Source organism: Adiantum capillus-veneris, chromosome 15 (assembly GCF_014529385.1).
Source record: "Adiantum capillus-veneris isolate H3 chromosome 15, ASM1452938v2, whole genome shotgun sequence".
NCBI classification, from domain to species: domain Eukaryota; kingdom Viridiplantae; phylum Streptophyta; class Polypodiopsida; order Polypodiales; family Pteridaceae; genus Adiantum; species Adiantum capillus-veneris.
In genome coordinates, this window is record NC_140945.1 from 1,378,011 (window position 1) to 1,400,812 (window position 22,802).

Genomic DNA, 22,802 nt, shown 5'->3' on the forward strand with positions numbered 1-22,802 from the left:
TTGATTTCCCTAGTTGCACTTGAATTGATAGGCTAAGTAGGTTGGAGGAGGTGCAAACACCCGATGAATTAGCAGACGTGCGTGTTTGAGGAGGAGCATGTAGAGCGCATTGCTGAATGGATGGTGTGAACCTTGCCTAATGCCATGTGGAGCTGCAGTCCGTAATTTTGTTACTAAAATTTAAACGGAATTGAAAAAACCAGGATTGCCGCCGCCCTCAAAAATCCTAACCCTAATCCTAATGATAATTATGAAACCAGTGGATGTTGATTCAAGTGGGTTACTTACTTTATAAGCTATCATATCAGGTTTCATATTTTGCTGCATTTACATTTGTGTCCCAACCCTCGTGACAGGATCATCAGTCTCCGTTTGTTTATGAGCCGGGCTGCGACAATCAAGAAGCACAGCACACGCTACTACTCTTGTGTAGCTTGCACGCCTATTCTATTAGCATTTAGCATTCACTTCAGGTCAGGCTTTGATTAGCAGGTCATTCTGTCTGCTATGCCTTTTGTGTTCAAGAGTGTTGAGAGTGGAGAGATGAATACGGTCTTTACAGACAGGGCGACTCGACGCTAGCTCTCTGCAATTCAATGTGATTGGTTTGTGGGTAAACTCCTCTTTAGGTTCCTGGCTGATTGAAAGAACAAGGGTACAGTCAAGCTGGCTTCTTCTGAGCAGCAAGCAGGGGCAGGCCACCAGCCAGCCCTGCATTCTGGTGGCGTAGCTTCAGTTGCAGGGACTCAAGCGAAGCCAACGTCAAGCTCCATGGCCGGTTCTCGTAGTGAAAGCCCCATCAAAGCAGCGGATGGAACATCTTCTCATTCTGACCAATCGTCTAATCTGTCAGAGTGCTCTCAAGTTCTTCAATACTTCAACCGCTCTGACGGTTTCTCCGTATCAGCAAGCCTTATCGGCTTTGGAGATGGAAATCAGACACTAGCAAACTCAGCCAATCTCAGTGCAACAAGTGCAAGCTCTCTGACAACAGGAGGTAACTCACTTCTTTCAGGCAACTCAGCATTGCAGCAGAGCATGAATATGAAAGCAGACTCAGTGACATCCACAGGTGCTGCTTCCATGGGCCTCCCAACGTCACCATTGTCTTTCTCATCCAGCAATGTAAGCTTGCCAGGTTCTGCAGGTTTTAGTATGACATCCTTGTCTCGCTCAGGCGTGATACCTGCGAATAGATTAGAGACATTGCAGGACCCCACTATACATCCATCCAAGCTCATGAAAGTGGACAATGGATATCAACCCATTCTGAACAACGAGGATTCTTGCAAACTTGGGTGGCATCATAATTCACACAATTTCGACACAACCCGCCAGGTTCTTTCAACAAATGAAGGGGGACCATTTGAGCACCCATATAAAGGCCAAGGTTTGGTAGCAGCACGACAAGAATTCCATAGCAATGAGCAGCAGCTCGCTCAACTGCACGCTTCTATGTCAGCGGCCAAGGCTCTGCAGAAGGACTTTTTGCAGCAGCAGGCTGTACAAAACAGGTTTCCTCGTGGAAGCCCTTTGCTATCAGCCCCAATCCCTAGACATGATGTTCTGCAACAGCAACCTTCACATGTTCATCCTCTTCAACAGCGCCTCTTGCAACAAGAGCACCTGTTACGAATGTTGCCACCTCAAATGCAGCGGTCTCATGTGTTGCAGCAGCAACAGCAATTACAGCAGCATCATTTGCATCAATTGCAGCACCAAATTGCTGGACTGAGCAAGCAACATGATAAGTATTTTCCAGGGTCATGTTCGCGTCGTTTGATGCAATATATACATCATCAGAGGATGCGTCCAGTGGTATGTGTCAACGTTGACGATGCATTCAATGATGTTGAATTTGATTTGCATGGCACAAACTTTAGTTTCTAAACGTATGCTTATTAAGGAGCTTAATAGCAAGGTTTTAGTTTGCTCCTGGCAAAAGGAGCTATTGTTCCCACTTGCTAATTATTGAAACTTGTTAGGTAATGTTCATGTTCGTACTTTACTATTGCAATGATCATGTATTTGTGTAGCTAAGTGCCCCTGATTTGATGTTTGCATGATTTAGCTATTGAATACTTTAATTAATAAAGCTACTGTTTTGTTTGGGTTTTCGTGGCCCATGGCTAAGTAGGTAAAGGCTTAGGCCTTTGTTGCGGTAACTCTTCAAAATGAAGCACCTCCGGGCTGATTTGATGCACCTTTGTATCTGTCTTGATGAAGGGGTTGTTGACGGCCACCAAGGGGTAGATTTGGGACTGATTTGCGCTCTTGATGTGAGAGGAATGAAGGGTTGAAAAGGTAGATGATGATGGAGCTGATAATGGACAGCAATTGGAGCATTCGATGCGGCGATGGAATGGCCTAGGAGAGGCTCAATGAGCTGCCGAAAGACCGGGCTGTAGTAGGGAGATTAGCAAGAGTGGATCCAACGCATTTCTGGTGAGGGAAGGGCTAAAAACTGGAAACGTTGGGGCTGCTTTGCTGATCTAGCGCTTGCTCGCGGTGAGGACCAAAACACCAAGGCCTATCTATAGACGCAAAATGCTAGGGCTGAATTTTGGCGCTGGTTGAATTTATCCCAAAACGTTGGCTGATCTACTCCCTTTACCCGGCAAAATACTGCTTATGAAATTTTCAGAACTTAGGTAGGGCAAACTTGGAAGACAAAGTTAAAAATAAATAATTTGAAATGATTCAATAATAAACTTGACCTAGCAAAGTTTCTGGGTGAAATTGTCACAGATTTGTTATTCTAGGAATCCGATTGATGCGGGGAATGGCTCGTTGGATTCTTCTAACCTAAAACTACATGCATGTCCATTTGTCATGCCAGATGCTGACCATAATGTAACAACATCTGTCAAAATGCTTGTACAATCCATTTATGCAAGAGGGTTTCAAAACTGGAAAACCTAATTTAATGGAGTGGTCCGGACATGCACGTCCTGCGAACAAGCTCACAATATTGCCGATACTACACCAAACTGTCCAAACCTGTCAAGGGCTGAAATCGTAGGTTTTCCACCCAATTTTGGCAGCATAACGGCTATTATTCTTTGCAGTTTAGGTGCGAAACCCTGAACTTGCAAATAAATGCAGCAAGCTGAAATTCTTTGTGTTGGATTATTTTGAGCGGAGCAATCATGTCTATGAGCGTCTAAAGAGCTTTCGCACGCAATGGGACACTTCCCCTTTGATTTGGACAAGTTTTCATGCGAGAAACCTCTCCTGTTTTGCAGTTTGTTGTGATGGAGTTGTGTGTATGTGTGGGGGATTAGCAATTAGCTAATCTGGTTTTTGTTCAGACCGCTCTTGCCTTGACAAATGCGCATAAAACCTACAAGACTGTACATAGTCATCTGAGGAGCCCAACTAGTGGGGCATTACCATATGTGTAAGGGGGGGAGAGGAGAATGGGAGTGGAATCATTGCGCTACATGAGACAAGGGAGACGACAAGCTGTCCATTAAAGCCGTGAATCCGAAAATCCACTCACAAATGAAAACTTAGCTCTTGCTCTCTTTTGGGCTTCCCCAAGCTTGGAACGAGCTTCTGGAATGAGAGAAGTCAAGTAGGTGGCTGTCCTACTGACATGTGTCCACTATGCCCCTTATGGTTCAGTTTCCTAACCCCTCCCAACTTGTAAAGTTGTCAGTGACTTGCCGCGCGGCCCAAATTTCATTTAGGACACATGCTTCCATACTCATTAGAATTCAGTTGTTACTGGATCCACCAGTTCCTGACCGACTGATCTAGATTTCGGATGAGAAACTTGCTTGGCTGCAGTCGTTTCACATTGGCCATGCAATGTTTACTTGCACCTTTTCAAGGGTTTTGGGAACAAGCAAAAATAAAATAAATAAAAATATGTAATATATATTTAGAGAAGGCAACATAAAAAATACACGTCTGGGTGACACTCAACACTAGTGCTCCACCATGTGGACAAGCGGCCTAGCCTAAGGAAGTTGCAGGTAAATTTTAGTCTTTAATTGTCATAGGTTGGTGATGTGGCGTGCCAATTGAGGAAATGGCAGAGAGGAAAAGGGGCTCTCTGCAGAAGTTGGTGAGTGTAGAAGTTGTGGCCAAGGGGTCTAAAAAAAGGGGTTAGGATAAAAAAAAAACCTAACCCATTGACTTAAAGAACGTATGGAGCACCGATTGAGGGGCCTAAAACCCAAATATCATGGCACTAAAGCTGTGGCAGATTTTCGTAAATTGCGATTGTTGCCACATGGCACTTCTGTACGTATATCTGCGTTTTGCGTTGGTTGCATGGCAAGGCTGTTTACGCATGCTTTTGGGAGTAGATGCTTTTGGACATCAATGCTTTTAGAGCAAGTGCTTTTGGGCATCCCTTGTTTTTATAAGTGCCTAGAGGACCTCTCTTCTGAGAACATTTGGACGCAAAGTCTTGGGAGAGCTGGACCCTCGAGGAGTTGTACCTTTGCGAAGCAATAATAAAGAAATACCGGAAGGGGTGCGAGTCTTTGGGGCCAGTGCATCTGGGGACAAAACTCGGCCGTTCCTTGTTGACTCTTCTCTCTCTCTCTCTCTCTCTCTCTCTCTCTCTCTCTTCAAGTTTAGGTATTTGCAAATTTTGTTAGTGTGCTGTTGATGACTCGAGGAGGGAGAGAGTACTTCTCTTTGAGAACTCGTACGACACATTGTGGTGGTTGAGGACAAAGGAGATGAAATGATTGGTTTCGCCAATGGTAGGTACAATACAATGGAATACATGACAAGGCCCCTATGTCCTCGAGAATGTTGTTGAGGCTGTCACAAGTTGTGACGTGGCAAGCATAGGGTTAGGGTTTAATAAAAACCTAATCCTAATCCAACTTGGTCCAGCCGTACAAAAATCCTGCAAACCGCGGAAGCTGCTTACGCGGCATCCGCACTGATTTTTCGCATTTTACGGCACCCTTTGGGCACTAACGTTTAGAGCAAGGCTTTTCACTTGTACGCTTTTAGGAAAGGGGCCTTTAAATAGATTGCTAGGGCCTCTTCTGTGGTAGATTAGCTTGGCAGCATTGCAGAGAGAGGACCCGTGGACATTGTACCTTGTGAAGCATCAACAATAAAGATATATCAAAAGGGGCCACAGTCTATAGGGCTGGTGCATTTGGCAGCAAAACTTTTTGCCACTTTGTGTTGACTCTCTCTCTCTCTTCAGGTTCAACCTAGTTATTTGCAAATTTCTCACGTGTTATGCGGTAGAATTTCTCGCTTGGAGTGTCCAAGCCTATTACACTGGTATCAGAGATGAGACGATTCTTCTTCTACAGAGGATCCGATCCCTTTTCCCTCAGCACTCGTGGTTTCTGGTGGTGAATCCGATAGAGGAATGGTCTGGAAAATTGTGGTCTAGCTAAGAAAGTGCGAATCCTTTGGCTGTGAGAGTTCGGATGAGAGTCACAAACACTACGTGAAAAAGTGGTTATTGAATTCACCAACCCTCTTCCCAAGGATGGCTTAAAATCTAAGAGCGTTTCGTGATAGGGAAATCACAAACCCTCTTCCTAATTGTACTTGAAATCAACTTGTTTTTGCGAGCGAGTTCGTGATGAAAAGGTCCCAAACTCACAACCAATTTTACTTAAAAAGAGTAATGAAAAACGCTGAAGTTTTGAGCCATGAAAGCTCAACTCACATACAAGCACAACTCCCATTCAAAACCCAAATCTCTTTCATGGGGTGCTTGCTTATCCACGGCGAAAGTGCTATGTGTCAATTTTTGGGGCTTTCATACCATTTTTGACCAAAACTAGGTCATCTTTGACCCAAAAAAGTGTTGGTACATCGACTATTTTCTTATTTCTTCAGAATTATTTCTATTTAAAGAAATTAGGACATTAATGCGTGCACTTGAACTGTTAAAGTTGGGAACTGTAGATCTACAAGAACTCATAAAATCCATCAAGGGACATCTTTGATGTATCTTATGATGGGTGACATTAAGCATCGGGAAGGAGTTTCTTAAGTTCGGTGGGAGAGATTGGGAAATGGATATTGCCGATGCGTCACATGATGGGTGGCGGAAGCATCGGATAGGGAATACTGTGTTGGTCTGGGAGGAAGTCGGAGTTGGGTAAGAATTGTGCTTAAGATGCAAGCACATGAATAAAGATGGGTTTTGAGAAGCTTTGGATCAAAGCAGGATGTTTTTAAGTGCTTTACCGTGCTGCCCTGTGAGGAAATCTATGTCTGCATTGCATTTGTGCTTGAGGTTGCATCCAGGGACACTTGGGGAGTGCTGGGTAGCATCGATTTTCAGCTTGCAAGTTCACACCATTTTTAAAGATGATTAGCCGCACACTTAACAAGTGCGAAGCTACTCATTAAAAATGAAGCAGACCAAAAAGAAGCGCCCTGGTATCTAGTTGAAAACAATAATCTCTCCTCTCTCTAGAAAACTTGTCGCTCTCTCTTTCTCTCTCTTCTTATTTTCGGGCTGTTTAAGATAATTGACCAAGTGAACGATGTGACGTTCCGAATAGACTTACCATCTAACTGGAAGATCCATAATGCTTTCCATGTTAGTTTACTCCGGCCATATGTGGGACTGCCTCAAGTCAGCCTATTGCTGAGGAACCTCTTGAGGCTGAGGAAACATAAGAAATACTCCAACCGGAGCATATCTTTTATCATCAGGAGCGGCCTCTTAAGTCCGGGAAGATTACACAGAAGTATTTGGTAAAGTTTAAGAATTATTCTACTCTAGATGCTCAGTGGATGACCGAGCAAAAAGTAGCATCCTTTCCCAAGATTTTGGAAAGATATGTTTAGAAGCCAGAGGGATGTTGCTAAATGGACTATTTTCTTATTTTCTCGAGTAATTTCTTTTTATTGAAATTAGGATATTTTAATATGTCCACTTGAATCGTAAGGTTAGGAATTGTAGATCTACTGAAATTATTAAAAGCCATTAGGAACGGAAAATTCTGATACGTCAAATGATGGGTGACATTAAGCATCGTGAAGGGGTTTTACCGTTAGCTCGGTAGGAGAGACCAGGAAACGAATATTCTTGATGTGTCACGTGATGGGGTGACGGGAGCATTGAAAAGAAAATATCTCGTTGGTCTGGCAGGAAACCTGAACTGGAAAGAGGAATACGCGTAAAGATGCAAGCACAAGAATAAAGATGGGTTCTGAGAAGCTTTTCTTAAAAAGCGGAATATTTTAAGGAGTTTTCCGGGAAGAGCAGACGCTTTCCCGTGAGGAATCTATCTCTGCATTGCATTTGTGCACGTGATTGCATCGACGGACACCGAAGAGGTGCTGTGAAAAGCATTGTTTTTAACTTACAAGATTTTATTGAGTTTTTGGGCATATTCAGACCAATTTTAAAATATGTCGGCCGCCCACTTAATAAGTGGGCAGCCGCTTGGAAAATAAAGCAGCAAAACCAGCCAGCGATTTCTCTCTCTCTCTCTCTCTCTCTCTCTCTCTCTCTCTCTCTCTCTCTCTCTCTCTATTTTCGGTAGAACAACAAAAAAAGGAAAAGAAAAAAATTCCGCCGCGATCTCTATGCGGGTAGCCTCCGCTCAGCTATTCTTGCCCTGGCTAGGGAGCTATAAAAGCATCACTTGCCCTCACTCAGAAGAAGAGTTGCCAAGGCTAGCAAGAGAAGACTCTGCCGCCTGAAGACGCATGTAAGGTGCAGCGGATATGAATCTTGAACTTTGCTCAAGATGAGTGCTCCGAACTGTGCTCAAGGTTCCTTTTACTTACGGAAGGGAGAGCCTTCCGTTCCTTTAGTGAGAGAGTGCAAGTGATCACAAACAAAGTGGTGTGAATGAAGGTGCTGAGACTGAGAGATAGAGAGAGAAGAGAATACGACACCAAAATGTTGTTAAACCCTCCTCCGAAGGCCCCACTCTCTATGGTGAGAGCGGTCAATTATTGATTGTACAAATCTGGTACAGAGGTGCTGATGCAATGTTCTTGATGCTATGATGCATGAGGTCCTAGGTCGGTGACGATGGCGACGACGAGGTGACGACAACGCTGTCCTTTATGGCTGATAATCGCTGGTTTGACCTTGCTGAAAACGCTGATGCAGATCTATGAAAACGCTGATGTAGCTGTGTCTAAAACGCTGCTACTCTTGGCTGGTTTTATCTGCGGACAGCAAGCTGAAAAACGCAGTAGATCAGGGCTGAAATCGCTGATTCGTCTGCTGCAAAGATACTGATTTGTCTGCTGTAGATGCTTGTGGAAACGCTAGACCAAGGGCTGATCTACGACGTGGGAATGGCGCAACGCTGGGATTATCTGATGAAAAATGCCAGGCTTGCAGGGGTTCTTGCTTGAGAAGTTTGCTAGAGATGCCTGCTGCAAGTAGTTGCCTGTGCACTCCTTTCTTATTCTGCCATAATATAGTAGCGCTAGGTTTCTTGCCCTACCCAGTTTCCCAACAAAAGTCACTTAAAAATAATAAGTGAAAAATGGCTAAAATAGGGAAAGTAGGTTTTCTGCACTGTAAAATGCTCTTGATGGAATTTGTCACGAGGACGTGGCAGCTTTTAACTATGTCACGAGGACGTGGCAATTGCTAACCTTAGTTGTTGGTTTCTTTCCAATGATTTTTGTTTTATTTTTGAGACCCTCTTTTTGAAGTAGCAAACGGTCGGACATTGTATGGCCAATGTGAACGGTAATTTCACCCGCAGACGGGAAGTGGTTGGCATTGGAATTCGTATAGTAAGAGGATGTCTAGGCTCAAAGCAAGATCATGTAGGTCCCCCCGTCGCACTTAGCAAGTTGGTGGATACTAGGAAGCGAACTCAATAAAGGCACAAAGTCAAGGTGGGACTACCAACAGAAAGTATCTGACAGTTGGGCCACATTGCACTTTTGGATGTGGTTCTCTGATGACGAGTGGGAACCCAACGGAAGCATCTCGTAAAATTTAGGGAACTGCTATTTTGGGTCGTCAAATGTGTTCGCGTCATTACCTCCGGTATGACTAGGGGAACATTTTACAACTCTGCCGCGAAGGCAACTAAGCAACCAGTCGGGAGATTTTTAGGCGGCAAACCCGAAACCGGAAAATGCTTGTAAATGCGCCAAGTGGCACATTTTTGTGAACTTGCCTCACAAAGGAAGAGATAGCGCTGAATTATAAACTGGGTGGCCTCATTTTTGAAGAACTGTCACAGGTTAAAGCTATGGAGTGCTTCCTTTCCCTCTATGTACGGTGTGGTGCCAGGAGTGATGCCCTGCACGCTACACACTGCTCTGTCTCTCCCCTACGTGCAGTTATGTGATGCCCCACAAGAGGGCTTTTCATTTGACTGATGTACAGTTGTGTGGGTTCATGCGCGATTGCCGAGGCAAGAGCCTCTTGCACAGGTACTGGATTAGCTAGTGGCTAATCTCCCCTAGATACAGGTGAATTCGGAGAGGTTTCACGTGGGAAATCTCCTCCGATTCAAAGGGCAAGTAGCCCTACAAGTGCGGGAGCTTGAGGACTTGCTACAGATGCGACCGGCACGCGAAACGGAGCCCAAAACAGGGAATTACAGCCTGCTGTGTATTTTTGCAGGTTTAGGTTTTCGGCCCTAAACGGTCCCTAATACCCCCGGGAGGTTCGGGGATGCGAGGGGACCGTTGTAGAGGTGATCATGGCGCATTTTCGGGGCAGAAAATAGAGAATTCAGTGTGCTGCAGATTCTCACCAGGTTTTGCACAGTGTCCGTATGCGTCGGGAAAGTCATCTATTGCGTGGGGATACTGACTGTGAAGCGTCTTAGTACATTTATGTTGCCAAAATCCGGCCAAAACAGGTGTTTCTCAGCTTGGATTATGTGGGGCAACTCGTAGGAGATCACAGGTTTATTCCTCTGTTAAAGAATAAAGAAATACCGAAGGAGGCGCCATTTTGGGGCCTACAGGTTGTCGACGTCTGCTCGGAGCATTCTAGCTTCCGAGTCGTGTGTATGCTCAAGTGTTAATTCCCGTCACAGGTTTCCTTTGCACGTTCTCTCTGTGTGTGTCTAAAGTAAAGAATTTCGGGTGAAAGCCAACGCCTACCGCCCCACGGGCCGGTTTCAAGGTTCCGTTGTCGGGACTTCAATCACTTTTTCCTCAAGAAGTGAGCCTCGGTTCTTTTGGGTAAAGTCAAGGAGTGCAGGAACGCACGCGGGATTACACTATGGCTGACAAAGGGAAGGGCATTATGGAAGAAGGTTCCTCTTCAAAGAACAGACAGGAAATTCCTATGGTCTTCGAGATTGGCGAGAGCTCACGGCCACGCCAGACTGTACCTCCTATTAATGTGAATGTCCCTCCAGTAGTACAGGGCTTTATGACTGGGCAACTTGAGATGATGCGTTCAGGACTTGGTTAGTTGCCGCGGTGAATGTCTTTTCGCAACCAGTGCAGAATCCAAGGTTTATGGAGTTCTTGCAAGTGCCACCAGTGCAACAACAAAATAGGCAATCTACACCGCGTACGGAGCTTGTTGAGGCTCAAGCCTAAGTACTCAACGCGACTCAGCAGGATAGGGAACACTCGCATGTTGTGGAGTCAGGGGCTCCAGAACAGGTTCCTCCCGTGCTTGAACAGGTGGCTAGAACGCCTATTCCACAAGTTATGCAAGTTCAGCCCGCCACCTTTCAGAGCCCGCATGCTGTCTTGAATGGTCAGGGAACTGGATACCAGGCAATGCACCCAGTTTTCCCACCACATACGGTACATCCCGGGTATTTCGGGGGTGGATCAGTGTTCCAAAGTATGGTTGGTTATGCGCCTGGAAGTCAGCCGTACATGCCAGGAACAGTGTTTGGGGGTATGCAACGCATGATGCCAAACCCCATGTATAGTAGTACCGGCATGCAGCAGGGTTTTCAGTGCAACCAAGGCCAATTTGGGGTGCCACAGGGTCATTTTGGCATGGCTGGTTTTTCTGGATAGCAGCCAGATATTACACCTCTGACGCAAAATGTTAATGGGCAAGATGTGCCGATTATGCCTACTACAGTTGCCCATGTTGCAGACCATTCCATATGACAATTTGGGGGCATAGGAAAAGCCGAAAGCTTACAAAGAAGGTGGTGCAACTGTAAAGTTCAGTACTTTCAGTGGCTTTGAGGATAAAGCAAAGGCTCTCACTTTCCTCCAGCAGTTTGATACAGCTTATGCAGGAGGGAATTTTACAGAGGCCTCAAAAGTCAGGAAAGTTGCCACTTTCTTAAAGGACAATGCGCTTACATGGTGGACGACATTGTTAATGCAAGGACAGGCACCCGCCACTTGGGTTTACTTCAAGCAAATGTTTGCATCTGCTTGGCTGTCAAATGAATTTGAAGTCGACGTCATGACAGATTGGCACCAGCTTACTTCGGCTACATGCAAGAGCTTGTTGGAGTACAATCAGAGGTTTTGTAAAGCGTTACTCTCAGTGACCTCCTATAGATTTGTGCCATTGACAGAGCAGATAGAGAAGTACTGTTGTGGGCTGCCTAAAGGGCTTCGTAATTACTGTACCAAGAACAGAGTGGCTACCCTCACTCAGCTTATGGAAGTTGCGAACACTGGTCTTGCCTTGTTGAAAGGAGAGGACAGTGGGTTTCCGAGCAACAAGAAAGGAGGGCAGCAAAAGAAAAATTCAGCGAAGAAGCCCTTTGTGAAAACGGCTCCTGAAGCTTCACAAGGGTCAGAAAAGGCTACCAAAGACGAGGATTCAATCGGGACTTTTGGAGCGCAGGCAAAAACACAGAAAAGGAAACCTTTTGTGCGCAAGTCGCTCAAGGAAAAGAAGATCCTAATGGCTGAAAACAAATGCTTTTTATGCGAGCAGCTTGGTCACTTTGCTACCAATTGTCCACAAAGGAAAAGACCAGCTGACTCAGATGATAAAGAAGACCAGATAGGTAAGAAGCCTAAACCCACGGCAAGTTTGGTGCCAGACATGGTGGGTGACAGGTCCAGTACAGATGCCAGTGAGTTATGCAGGACATGGGGTAAAGTTAGGGATCAGACGACACTCATCTTCTTTGATCCAGGTGCCAAAGCCAACTTAATCTCACCAGAGTTAGCTATGAAGCTGGGCATCAGAGCTGAAGAGATGGGGTACACAGCACAGGCAGGGTTGGCATGTCTTGACCACTTAGAGTGTGCTACTCCCATCATTGGAAAGCTGCGTCTGCATATGCAGTCGTATGTGGACACAGAAGAGTTCTACATCATGCCGCTGGAAGGATGTGATGCCTTGTTGGGGATCCCGTGGATGTTTCGAGTGCATGGAGCCTTGGATGCCTACAACAAAAAGATCACTGTACAGCATAGGGGCAAAACTCACATCTTAGATGTAAAGCTTAAAGGAGAGTCAATCCCTATTCTATCTGCTTCTGCTATCACTTCTGTAATAAAGAATCATCTTTCTGTGTACTTGATTTTTGCGCGTGATGTCTCAGATAGTGATCAATCAAATTTATCTGTGTTAAGGTCAGCATTTTTGCAAAAGTTTAGTGATTGTTTTTCTGATTCATTACCGTCGCAACTGCCGCCAGAGAGACCTAAGGACCATCGGATAGATTTGGTGCCAGGGTGTAGCCCACCAAATAGACCTCCCTACAGGGGTAGTGCGGCGCAGCACAGAGAGATTATGAAACCGGCCTGTTCAATCCAAAAAGGGCGGTAGACTTTACTTTAAACCTTGATTTAGCTTTCACCCATTATTAGTCGTCTATTTTACCTGTACTTTCAAGACACAACAAAGGGGAGAGGGATACAGGCTGCTAGATTGCACCTGTATGAGTGGACAGACACCAGATTGGCCCCTAACTTAGGCGCCCCTTTCGGTATTTCTTTATTGTTCAAAAGAGGGAATAAACGTTGTGGTTCCCTACAAGCTGCCCCGCACAAACTCGGCTGAATTTCCACTGTTCCAGCCTGATTTCGGCAGCATAACTGTACTAGAACCCTTCACGGTCAGTATTCCCACGCATTGACTGACTTTCCCGACGCATACGGGCACTTTGCAAAACCTGGCGAGAATCTGCAGCACGCTGAATTCTCTGTTTTCAGCCCTGAAAATGCTCCAGATCGCCTGTACAGCGGTCCCCTTGCGTCCCCGAACCTCCTGGGGGTATTAGGGTCCGTTTAGGGCCAAAACCCTAAACCTGCAAAAATACACAGCAGGCTGTAATTCACTGTTTCGGGCTCCGTTTCGCGTGCCGGTCGCATCCCTAGCAAGTCCTCGAGCTCCCGCACCTGTAGGGCTACTTGCCCTTTGAATCGGACGAGATTTCTGGCGTGAAACCTCTCCGAATTCACCTGTACCTGCGGGGGGATTAGCCGCTAGCTAATCCAGTACCTGTGCAAGAGGCTCTTGCCTCGGCAATCGCGCATGAACCCACACAACTGTACATTGGTCAAATGAAAAGCCCACTAGAGGGGCATAACATACTGCCAAAGGGGAGAGAGAGGGCAGTGCGTAGCGTGCAGGGCATCACTCCTGGCACCGCACTGTGCATAAGAGGGAAAGCAAGCACTCCATAGCTCTTAACCTGTGACAAATTCTGAAAATGAGGCTCTCCCCTCTTCAAATTCAGCGCCACTTCTTGTTGCATAAGGCAAGTGCACCAGAAGGTGCCACTTGGCACTTTTACAAGCATTTTCCCGTTTCGGGGTTGCCGCCTAAAAATATCCCAACCGGTTGCCCAGTTGACTTCACGGCAGAGTAAGAAAATGTTCCCTTTGTCATTCCGGAGGTAATGACGCCAACACATTTTCAGGTCCCAAAATAGCAGTTCCCTAAATTTTAGGAGATGCTGCCATTGTATCTTTCTAGGTCATCCGACCCTCTTTGTACACTGCGGCCACATCCAAAACTGAAATGTAGCCTCTGTAGCAAAGGATTCCACTTTGGCTAGTCAATGACCCCACTTGGCTAACCATAGTCCTTGTCCAACCTTAGTGCTCTCTTGCCCTCAGGCCTGGACTCCCTCTGGACAGTTCCACACTAGCTATGCAATGCAGGGCAGTTAGATTTCCCGAGGGGTGTTTCCAAAAAGTGAAAGTAAATAGATAATAAGAAAGAAATCAACAAAAAGGATAGATAGTAGTCACACGCTGGTGACATACCCCCCTCTTGAAATCTCAAACGTCCTCGTTTGCATCTATGTCGTACATGCTTACTGTCAACACTGATGTATTCAACACCTGTCGACACATATACGACACATACATGCTCATTGTCAACCCTGGTGTATTCAACACCTCGTCGACTCATGTATTGCCTGCGTGTGAACCCTGTCCCAATGACATAGTGGTAGCTTCGCACTCTGCCATTGTTTTGAGTCACTAACTTTCCAATGACAAAATGGTAGCTGCACATTTTGCCACTGTCTTATAGTACACGTTGGATCCCGTAACACTTTCGAGCATACCCAAACCGACAGTTTAAGAATGCAGTTACACATGTACTCTTCAATAGAAGCAATCACTGTATCCTTGACAAACTGACAAGAAATACTCACTTCTATAGCACTAACCAAACTTTTGGACATTTCATAAGAGCAATTGCCAAACTGACAATCTGTACAGCTCTAACATTCATGTAACAGGTATTTCATTTGAGCTCACTTTAAATACCATGTACATCATTTGTTTCAGAAGCCATTGTCACACTGACAATCCATTTAGCTTTGAAACTCAAGGGGTCAAGGTAGGTTGCAAATCGAAGGCTTCCAGGTAGAGTGATAACACAGTTGGTGACTCTGCAAGTTCACCTTCTTCCATCCACTTAGCATCCATTGGTGGATAGTTTCTGAACTTTACCAAGTAACGCCTAGCAACCTTGCCTTTCACTTTCCTTTCTTTGTGTGCCAAAATCTGTTCAGGGACCAAGATTTCGTCAAGTTCCTCGACTTCCGGCTGATCTTCAGCTGGTATATCTTCTGGCACATCACCCACATAGGGTCTGAGAAGACTCACATGAAACGCATTGTGAATCTTCCAACTGTCAGGCAATTTCAGCCTATATGCAACATCACTGATTATGTCGCACACTTGAAAAGGCCCATAGTAACGCATGCTGAGCTTTGGAAACAGTCTTTCCTTGCCCTTCATCTTCTTTAACCTTGCCTTTTCAAACCGTAGAAGCACCCAATCACCAAGTGAATATACCACTTCACGACGGTGACGATCAGCTGCTTTCTTTTGCTTTGCCTGAGTTCTTTCTAAGGCCACTTTGACCTTCTTGTACATTTCATCCATGTCTTGAACATACTTATCTGCTTCAAATATCTTATCCTTTGTATGCAGTATGGGAGGAATTTTCTTGCCACCTTCAACTATCTCAAAAGGTGCCTTGCCAGTTGATGAATGCACTGTATTATTGTATGCATACTCCACCAATGGCAAATACTGCTCCCATTTTCCTTTATGCTCTGACACATAGCACTTCAGCAGATCTAGGACAGTAGAATTTGCCTCTTCTGACTGCCCATCTGTTTGAGGATGAAATGACGAAGAGAATTTGAGCGTGGTACCCATATTCTCAAACAAGCCTTTCCAGAACAAACTAGTCATGCGTGGATCACGGTCGCTAATAATCGACTGTGGCATGCCATGATACTTGAAAATATTGCTCATAAACAAGCGTGCCATCTGATCTGGCTTTATCTTCTTCCTGACAGGAATAAAATGAGCCTGTTTGCTGAATCTGCAAATAATGGTCCAAATACCATCGTTTCCTGTCTGCGTTCTCGGAAGATCAAAGATAAAATCCATAGCAATACTTTCCCATGGTTTATCTGGAATAGGTAGGGGTTGCAATAACCCTGGTGCCTTTTGCCTGTCAAACTTGACCTTTTGGCATATTAGGCATTCTCGCACAAAGGCATCCACATCCCTTCTCAATGTAGGCCAATAGAAGAATGTCTCAACCGCTTTAACTGTAGCATCAATACCACGATGCCCTGCATACGGTGGGACATGACTCTCTTCCATAACTTTGCGTCGCAATGGCTTTGTGACACACAATCTGCCATGCATCATCATGAACCCGTCTTTAAGAAGATAGTGTTCATGACGTTGTCCATCCATTAGCTGCTCGAAGACCCTTGCAAAATCTTCATCATTTGCATACTGTTCTCTCATATCATCAAGTTCATGATGATAAGGAATCGACACAGCTGAAATTTGTGGCTTCCTTGACAAGGCATCAGCCACAACGTTCTTCTTGCCTTCCACATGCACAATCTGAAAATGGAACATGGACAAGATATTTGCCCATCGCATATGCTTCTCAGATAACTTTGTCTGTGTCAAGAAGTATCGCAAGGTCTGATGGTCCGTTTGGACAACAAAGTCTGCACCTAGCAGGTAGTGTTTCCAACTTAAGAGCGCATGAATCACAGCCAGTAACTCTTTCTCATAGACCTGCATGGTCATCTCTGGCCCTTGCAAAATTCTGCTCTCATAGGCTACTACCCTGCCATCTTGCATTAGCACAGCACCAATGCTACTACCGCAGGCATCACACTGGACCACAAATGACTTCCTAAGATCTGGCAACACAATGACTGGATCTGAAGTCATCTTTTCCTTTAAGAGATTAAAAGCTGAAATCTCTTTCTGTGTCCATCTGAAGGTGACTGCCTTCTTTTGAAGAGCATGTAAAGGTGAAGCAATCTCAGCGAAATTTCGGATAAACCTTCTGTAATAGGAGCATAGTCCCAAAAAGCTTCGGACATCATGCACCGTCTTCAAATTTGGCCATGACTTGATCGCTTCGACTTTTGCAGGATCCATTCTGACACCATCCTTTGAGACAATGTGTCCCAGAAAGTGAATCTCTTCCAGAAAAAACTCACTTTTCTTTGCATTGATGAGCAACCTATGACTGCGTAGCTCTTTGAACACAATGGCCAAGTGATGCCTATGCTCCTCTTCATTCTTTGAATAGACTATCATGTCATCAAAGAACGTACCAACAAACTGCTGGTGTGGACGGAAAATTCTGTCCATCATCCTATTGAACGTAGCAGGAGCATTTGTGAGACCAAAGGGCATCACTAAAAATTCGTAAAGGCCAAACGTTGTTCTAAAAGCAGTCTTGTGCACATCCTCTGATCTAATGCGGATCTGATGATACCCACTCTTTAGATCTATCCTGCTAAACATAGCTGCTCCTTCTAATTTGTCCATAATATCATCAATTCTAGGTATAGGAAACCTATTCTTGATGGTATTCTTGTTCAGTGCACGGTAGTCGATGCACATACGCCATGAGCCATCCTTTTTCTGCACCAACAACACTGGAGAACAGAATGGAGATGAACTGGGCTGAATCAGCCCCTTTTCTAACAACTCCTGTACTTGGCCCATTATTTCTTTCTGCTGAGCCGCACTAACCCTGTACGGAGGCTTATTTGGTGGGCTACAGCCTGGCACCAAATCTATCGCATGGTCCTCGGGTCTCTCTGGCGGTAATTGAGACGGTAATGAATCGGAAAAACAGTCACTATACTGTTGTAAAAACATTGACCTTTCTTTATCTAGCACAGATAAATTTGATTCATCACAATCTGACACTTCACGTGCAAAAACCAAGTACGCAGAAAGATGCTTTTTCATTACAGAAGTAATAGCAGAAGCTGATACAGTAGGAATAGACTCCCCTTTAAGCTTTACATCCAGAATATGAGTCTTTCCCCTGCTCTGTACAGTGATCTTTTTGTTGTAGGCATCCATGATTCCCTGTACACGAAACAACCAAGGAATACCTAACAACACATCACATCCGTCCAGTGGCATGATGTAAAATTCTTCAGCATCTACATAGGACTGGATATGTAGACGCAACTTTCCAATGATGGATGTCACAGCCTCTGTATGGCCAGGACATGCCAAACCTGCCTCTGCTGTATACCCCATCTCTTCAGGTCTGATTCCCAACTTTGAAGCCAATTCTGGGGAAATAAAGTTGGCTTTGGCACCTGGATCAAAGAAGATAAGCACTGTTTGATCCCTAACCTTTCCCCATGCTCTGCAAAGCTCACTTGCATCTGAATTTGGCTTGTCGCCCACCATATCTGGCACTAGACCAGCCATGGGCTTCTTTCCTTTCTTGTCTTCCTTGTCTTCAGAATCAGCTGGCCTTTTCTTTGTAGGACAGTTGTAAGCGATGTGGCCAGGCTGCTCACATATAAAGCATTTGTTCTCTGTCCTCAGGACCTTCTTTTGCTCTTCTGACTTGCGAGGAAAACGTCTTTTCCATTTCTTTGCTGGTCCTTTTTCTGATTCAGCCGTAGCTTTGTCTTTCCCTGCGTTGGCCGACTCCTGAGTCCCTTTAGGAGCCTCATTGGGAACGTGCTTCTTGGCTGAATTTTTCTTGCCTGATCCTGCCTTGACGCCAGTGTTAAATTCACAATCTTCTCCCTTGAGCAAACCATTGCCAGTGTTTGCTACCTCGATGAGCTGCGTCAAAGTAGTGACTTTTGTCTTCGTGCAGTATTTTCTCAATCCTTTGGGTAGGCCACAACAGTATTTTTCTATCTGTTCTGTCAATGGCACAAACCTATAGGAAGTTACGGGAAGTAGAGCTTTCCAAAACTTCCGATTGTAATCATCCAGATTTCTGCAAGTGGCAGCATTTAGCTGGTGCCATTCTGTCATGACATCTGCTTCGAAATCATCAGATAACCATGCTGCTGCAAAAATCTGCTTGAAGTAAATCCATGTGGACGGAGCTTGCCCTTGAAGCAATAAAGTTGTCCACCATTGTCCCGCATTCCCTGTCAAGAAAGTGGCTGCCTTGCGGACCTTTGAAGCCTCTGTAAAGTTTCCCCCTGCATAGGCCTTGTCAAATTGCTGGAGGAATGAAAGAGCCTTCTTCCTGTCATCAAACCCTGTAAAGGTCGTGAATGTCACACCTTTGCCACCTTCTTTGTACGGAGTTGGCCTCTCCAGCGGCGTTAAATTGTCATATGGAAGTGACTGAAACATGGGAACACTATTAGGGTTCATTTGTGTTCCTTGGCCGCTATTAACTTGACCTGGAAATGCCATATTTGGCTGCTGATTTGTAATTCCAGCCATACCAAAACTTGCTTGTGGCATCCCAAATTGTCCCTGAGTGCTTTGAAACCCTGATTGCATACCCATGACACTGTACATGGGGTTAGGCATCATCGTTTGAGCACCCGCAAACACTGTTCCTGGCGTATAAAACTGATTTCCAGGTGCATGACCAGCCATGCTCTGAAATACCGATCCACCTCCAAAATAGCCAGGGTGTACTGAAGGTGGTGGGAAGACCTGTTGCATAGCCTGTAAGTTGCTTCCCTGCCCATTAGAACCAGCTATAGGCTGCTGAAAGGTGGCGGGCTGAACTGGTACAGCTTGAAAGACTGGCATCTCAGCCACCTGTTCTTGCACCTTAGGCATACGTTGTGGAGACTGCATGTTCTCCGTCAAGTGTACAGGTGTTTCCATTGACTGTGCGGTATGAATCACCTGTGTTCGAGCCTTAACAGGCTTTTGAATATGATCCAGTGACCCAACTTGCTGAGACGGAACAGGAGGTTGCAGAAAGGCTAAAAACCTCGGATTCTGCATTACTTGTGTGAACATAGCCACAGCAGTAGCCAACTGGGTCCTGAATATATCATCATCAGTCTGTGGTGGTCTTGAGGACTCACCCACTTCATGTGTCTGTTGACCCTGTGAAGAGGAAACCTCTTCAGTCACATCATCTGGTCTGTCAACCATAATTGCAATTCCCTGTGTCTGGTCTATGATCCCCTGTGTCTTCAAGCCCAAAACTGACCAAGGCTCACTTCTATGGGAAAAAGTGATTTAATCCCGTCGATGGAACCATGAAACCGGCCTGTTCAATCCAAAAAGGGCGGTAGACTTTACTTTAAACCTTGATTTAGCTTTCACCCATTATTAGTCGTCTATTTTACCTGTACTTTCAAGACACAACAAAGGGGAGAGGGATACAGGCTGCTAGATTGCACCTGTATGAGTGGACAGACACCAGATTGGCCCCTAACTTAGGCGCCCCTTTCGGTATTTCTTTATTGTTCAAAAGAGGGAATAAACGTTGTGGTTCCCTACAAGCTGCCCCGCACAAACTCGGCTGAATTTCCACTGTTCCAGCCTGATTTCGGCAGCATAACTGTACTAGAACCCTTCACGGTCAGTATTCCCACGCATTGACTGACTTTCCCGACGCATACGGGCACTTTGCAAAACCTGGCGAGAATCTGCAGCACGCTGAATTCTCTGTTTTCAGCCCTGAAAATGCTCCAGATCGCCTGTACAGCGGTCCCCTTGCGTCCCCGAACCTCCTGGGGGTATTAGGGTCCGTTTAGGGCCAAAACCCTAAACCTGCAAAAATACACAGCAGGCTGTAATTCACTGTTTCGGGCTCCGTTTCGCGTGCCGGTCGCATCCCTAGCAAGTCCTCGAGCTCCCGCACCTGTAGGGCTACTTGCCCTTTGAATCGGACGAGATTTCTGGCGTGAAACCTCTCCGAATTCACCTGTACCTGCGGGGGGATTAGCCGCTAGCTAATCCAGTACCTGTGCAAGAGGCTCTTGCCTCGGCAATCGCGCATGAACCCACACAACTGTACATTGGTCAAATGAAAAGCCCACTAGAGGGGCATAACATACTGCCAAAGGGGAGAGAGAGGGCAGTGCGTAGCGTGCAGGGCATCACTCCTGGCACCGCACTGTGCATAAGAGGGAAAGCAAGCACTCCATAGCTCTTAACCTGTGACAAATTCTGAAAATGAGGCTCTCCCCTCTTCAAATTCAGCGCCACTTCTTGTTGCATAAGGCAAGTGCACCAGAAGGTGCCACTTGGCACTTTTACAAGCATTTTCCCGTTTCGGGGTTGCCGCCTAAAAATATCCCAACCGGTTGCCCAGTTGACTTCACGGCAGAGTAAGAAAATGTTCCCTTTGTCATTCCGGAGGTAATGACGCCAACACATTTTCAGGTCCCAAAATAGCAGTTCCCTAAATTTTAGGAGATGCTGCCATTGTATCTTTCTAGGTCATCCGACCCTCTTTGTACACTGCGGCCACATCCAAAACTGAAATGTAGCCTCTGTAGCAAAGGATTCCACTTTGGCTAGTCAATGACCCCACTTGGCTAACCATAGTCCTTGTCCAACCTTAGTGCTCTCTTGCCCTCAGGCCTGGACTCCCTCTGGACAGTTCCACACTAGCTATGCAATGCAGGGCAGTTAGATTTCCCGAGGGGTGTTTCCAAAAAGTGAAAGTAAATAGATAATAAGAAAGAAATCAACAAAAAGGATAGATAGTAGTCACACGCTGGTGACAGATTATGGGCCAGGTTGAGGAGTTATTAGAGAAGGGGCTGATTCAGCCTAGTTCTTCACCCTTTTGCTCCCCAGTGCTCCTAGTGCAGAAGAAAGATGGCTCATGGCGCATGTGTATTGATTACCGTGCGTTGAATAAGAATACCATCAAGAGTAGGTTTCCTATTCCTCGAATTGATGATATTCTCGACCGTTTAGAGGGTGTTGCAATTTTGAGCAGGATAGACCTTAAGAGTGGGTACCATCAGATCCGTATAAGGCCAAGGATGTGCACAAGACTGTGTTTAGAACGACATTTGGTCTTTATGAGTTTCTAGTGATGCCGTTTGGGCTAACAAATGCTCCTCCACGTTCAACAGAATGATGGACCGGATTTTCCGCTCGCATCAACAGTTTGTTGGGACGTTCTTCGATGACATGATAGTGTATTCGAAGAATGAAGAGGAGCATAGGCATCAGTTGACCATTGTGTTCAGAGAATTGCGCAGTCACAGGCTACTTGTCAATCCTAAGAAAAGTGAATTCTTCCTCGAAGAGATCCACTTTCTTGGCCATATAGTCTCGAAGGATGGTGTCAGAATGGATTGCAAAGGTCGAAGCTATTAAGACATGGCAAGACTTGAAGACTGTGCACAATGTTAGAAGCTTCTTGGGATTGTGTTCCTACTATAGAAGGTTTATCAGAAATTTTGCAGAGATAGCATCGCCTCTTCTCGCATTGCAAAAAAAAGAGGTCACTTTCAGATTGACCCAAAAAGAGATTTCAGCTTTTAGTCTCTTAAAGGAAAAGTTGACTTCAGATTTAGTAATTGTTTTGCCAGATCTCAAGAAGTCATTTGTGGTCCAGTGTGACGTGTGTGACAGTAGCATCGGAGCAGTGCTAATGCAAGATGGATGGGTAGTAGCTTATGAAAGCCGAATTTTGCAAGGGCTAGAGAGGACTATGCAAGTCTATGAGAAAGAGCCCTTGGCCGTGATTCATGCGCTTTCTAGCTGGAAGCACTACCCCTTAGGTGCTGATTTTGTTGTCCACACAGATCATCAGACCTTGCGATACTTCTTGACACAGTCAAAGTTATCTGAAAAGCATATGCAATGGGCAAACATTCTTTCCATGTTCCACTTTCAGATCATGCATGTGGAAGGCAAGAAGAATGTTGTGGCGGATACGTGATCAAGGAAGCCACAAATTTCAGCTGTGCCAATTACTTATCATCATGAGTTAGATGACATGAAGGAACAATATGCTACTGATGAAGAGTTTGCAAGGATCTTTGAACAGTTGCAAGAGGGGCAACATCACGAGCACTACCTCCTCAGAGATGGTTTTATGATGATGCATGGCAGACTTTGTGTCACTAGGCCATTGCAACATAAGGTCATGGAAGAGAGTCATGTCCCACCATATGCAGGGTATTGTGGTATTGATGCGATAGTTAAAGCGGTAGAGACATTCTTCTATTGGCCTACCTTGAGGAGAG

At 45.4% G+C, this 22,802-nt stretch overlaps 1 protein-coding gene across 1 annotated transcript in view; it reads left to right on the plus strand.

The window, feature by feature from the left end:
• The first annotated feature begins 308 nt into the window (after window positions 1–308).
• The window catches only part of LOC147440159 (putative transcriptional regulator SLK3), a 92,771-nt gene continuing 70,277 nt past the window's right edge, over window positions 309–22,802 (plus strand). Inside the window, exon 1 of the mRNA XM_086529930.1 lies at window positions 309–1,818. Coding sequence (XP_086386056.1) covers window positions 772–1,818 — 1,047 coding nt within the window. The 5' untranslated portion in view covers window positions 309–771. The remainder of the gene's footprint in view (window positions 1,819–22,802) is intronic.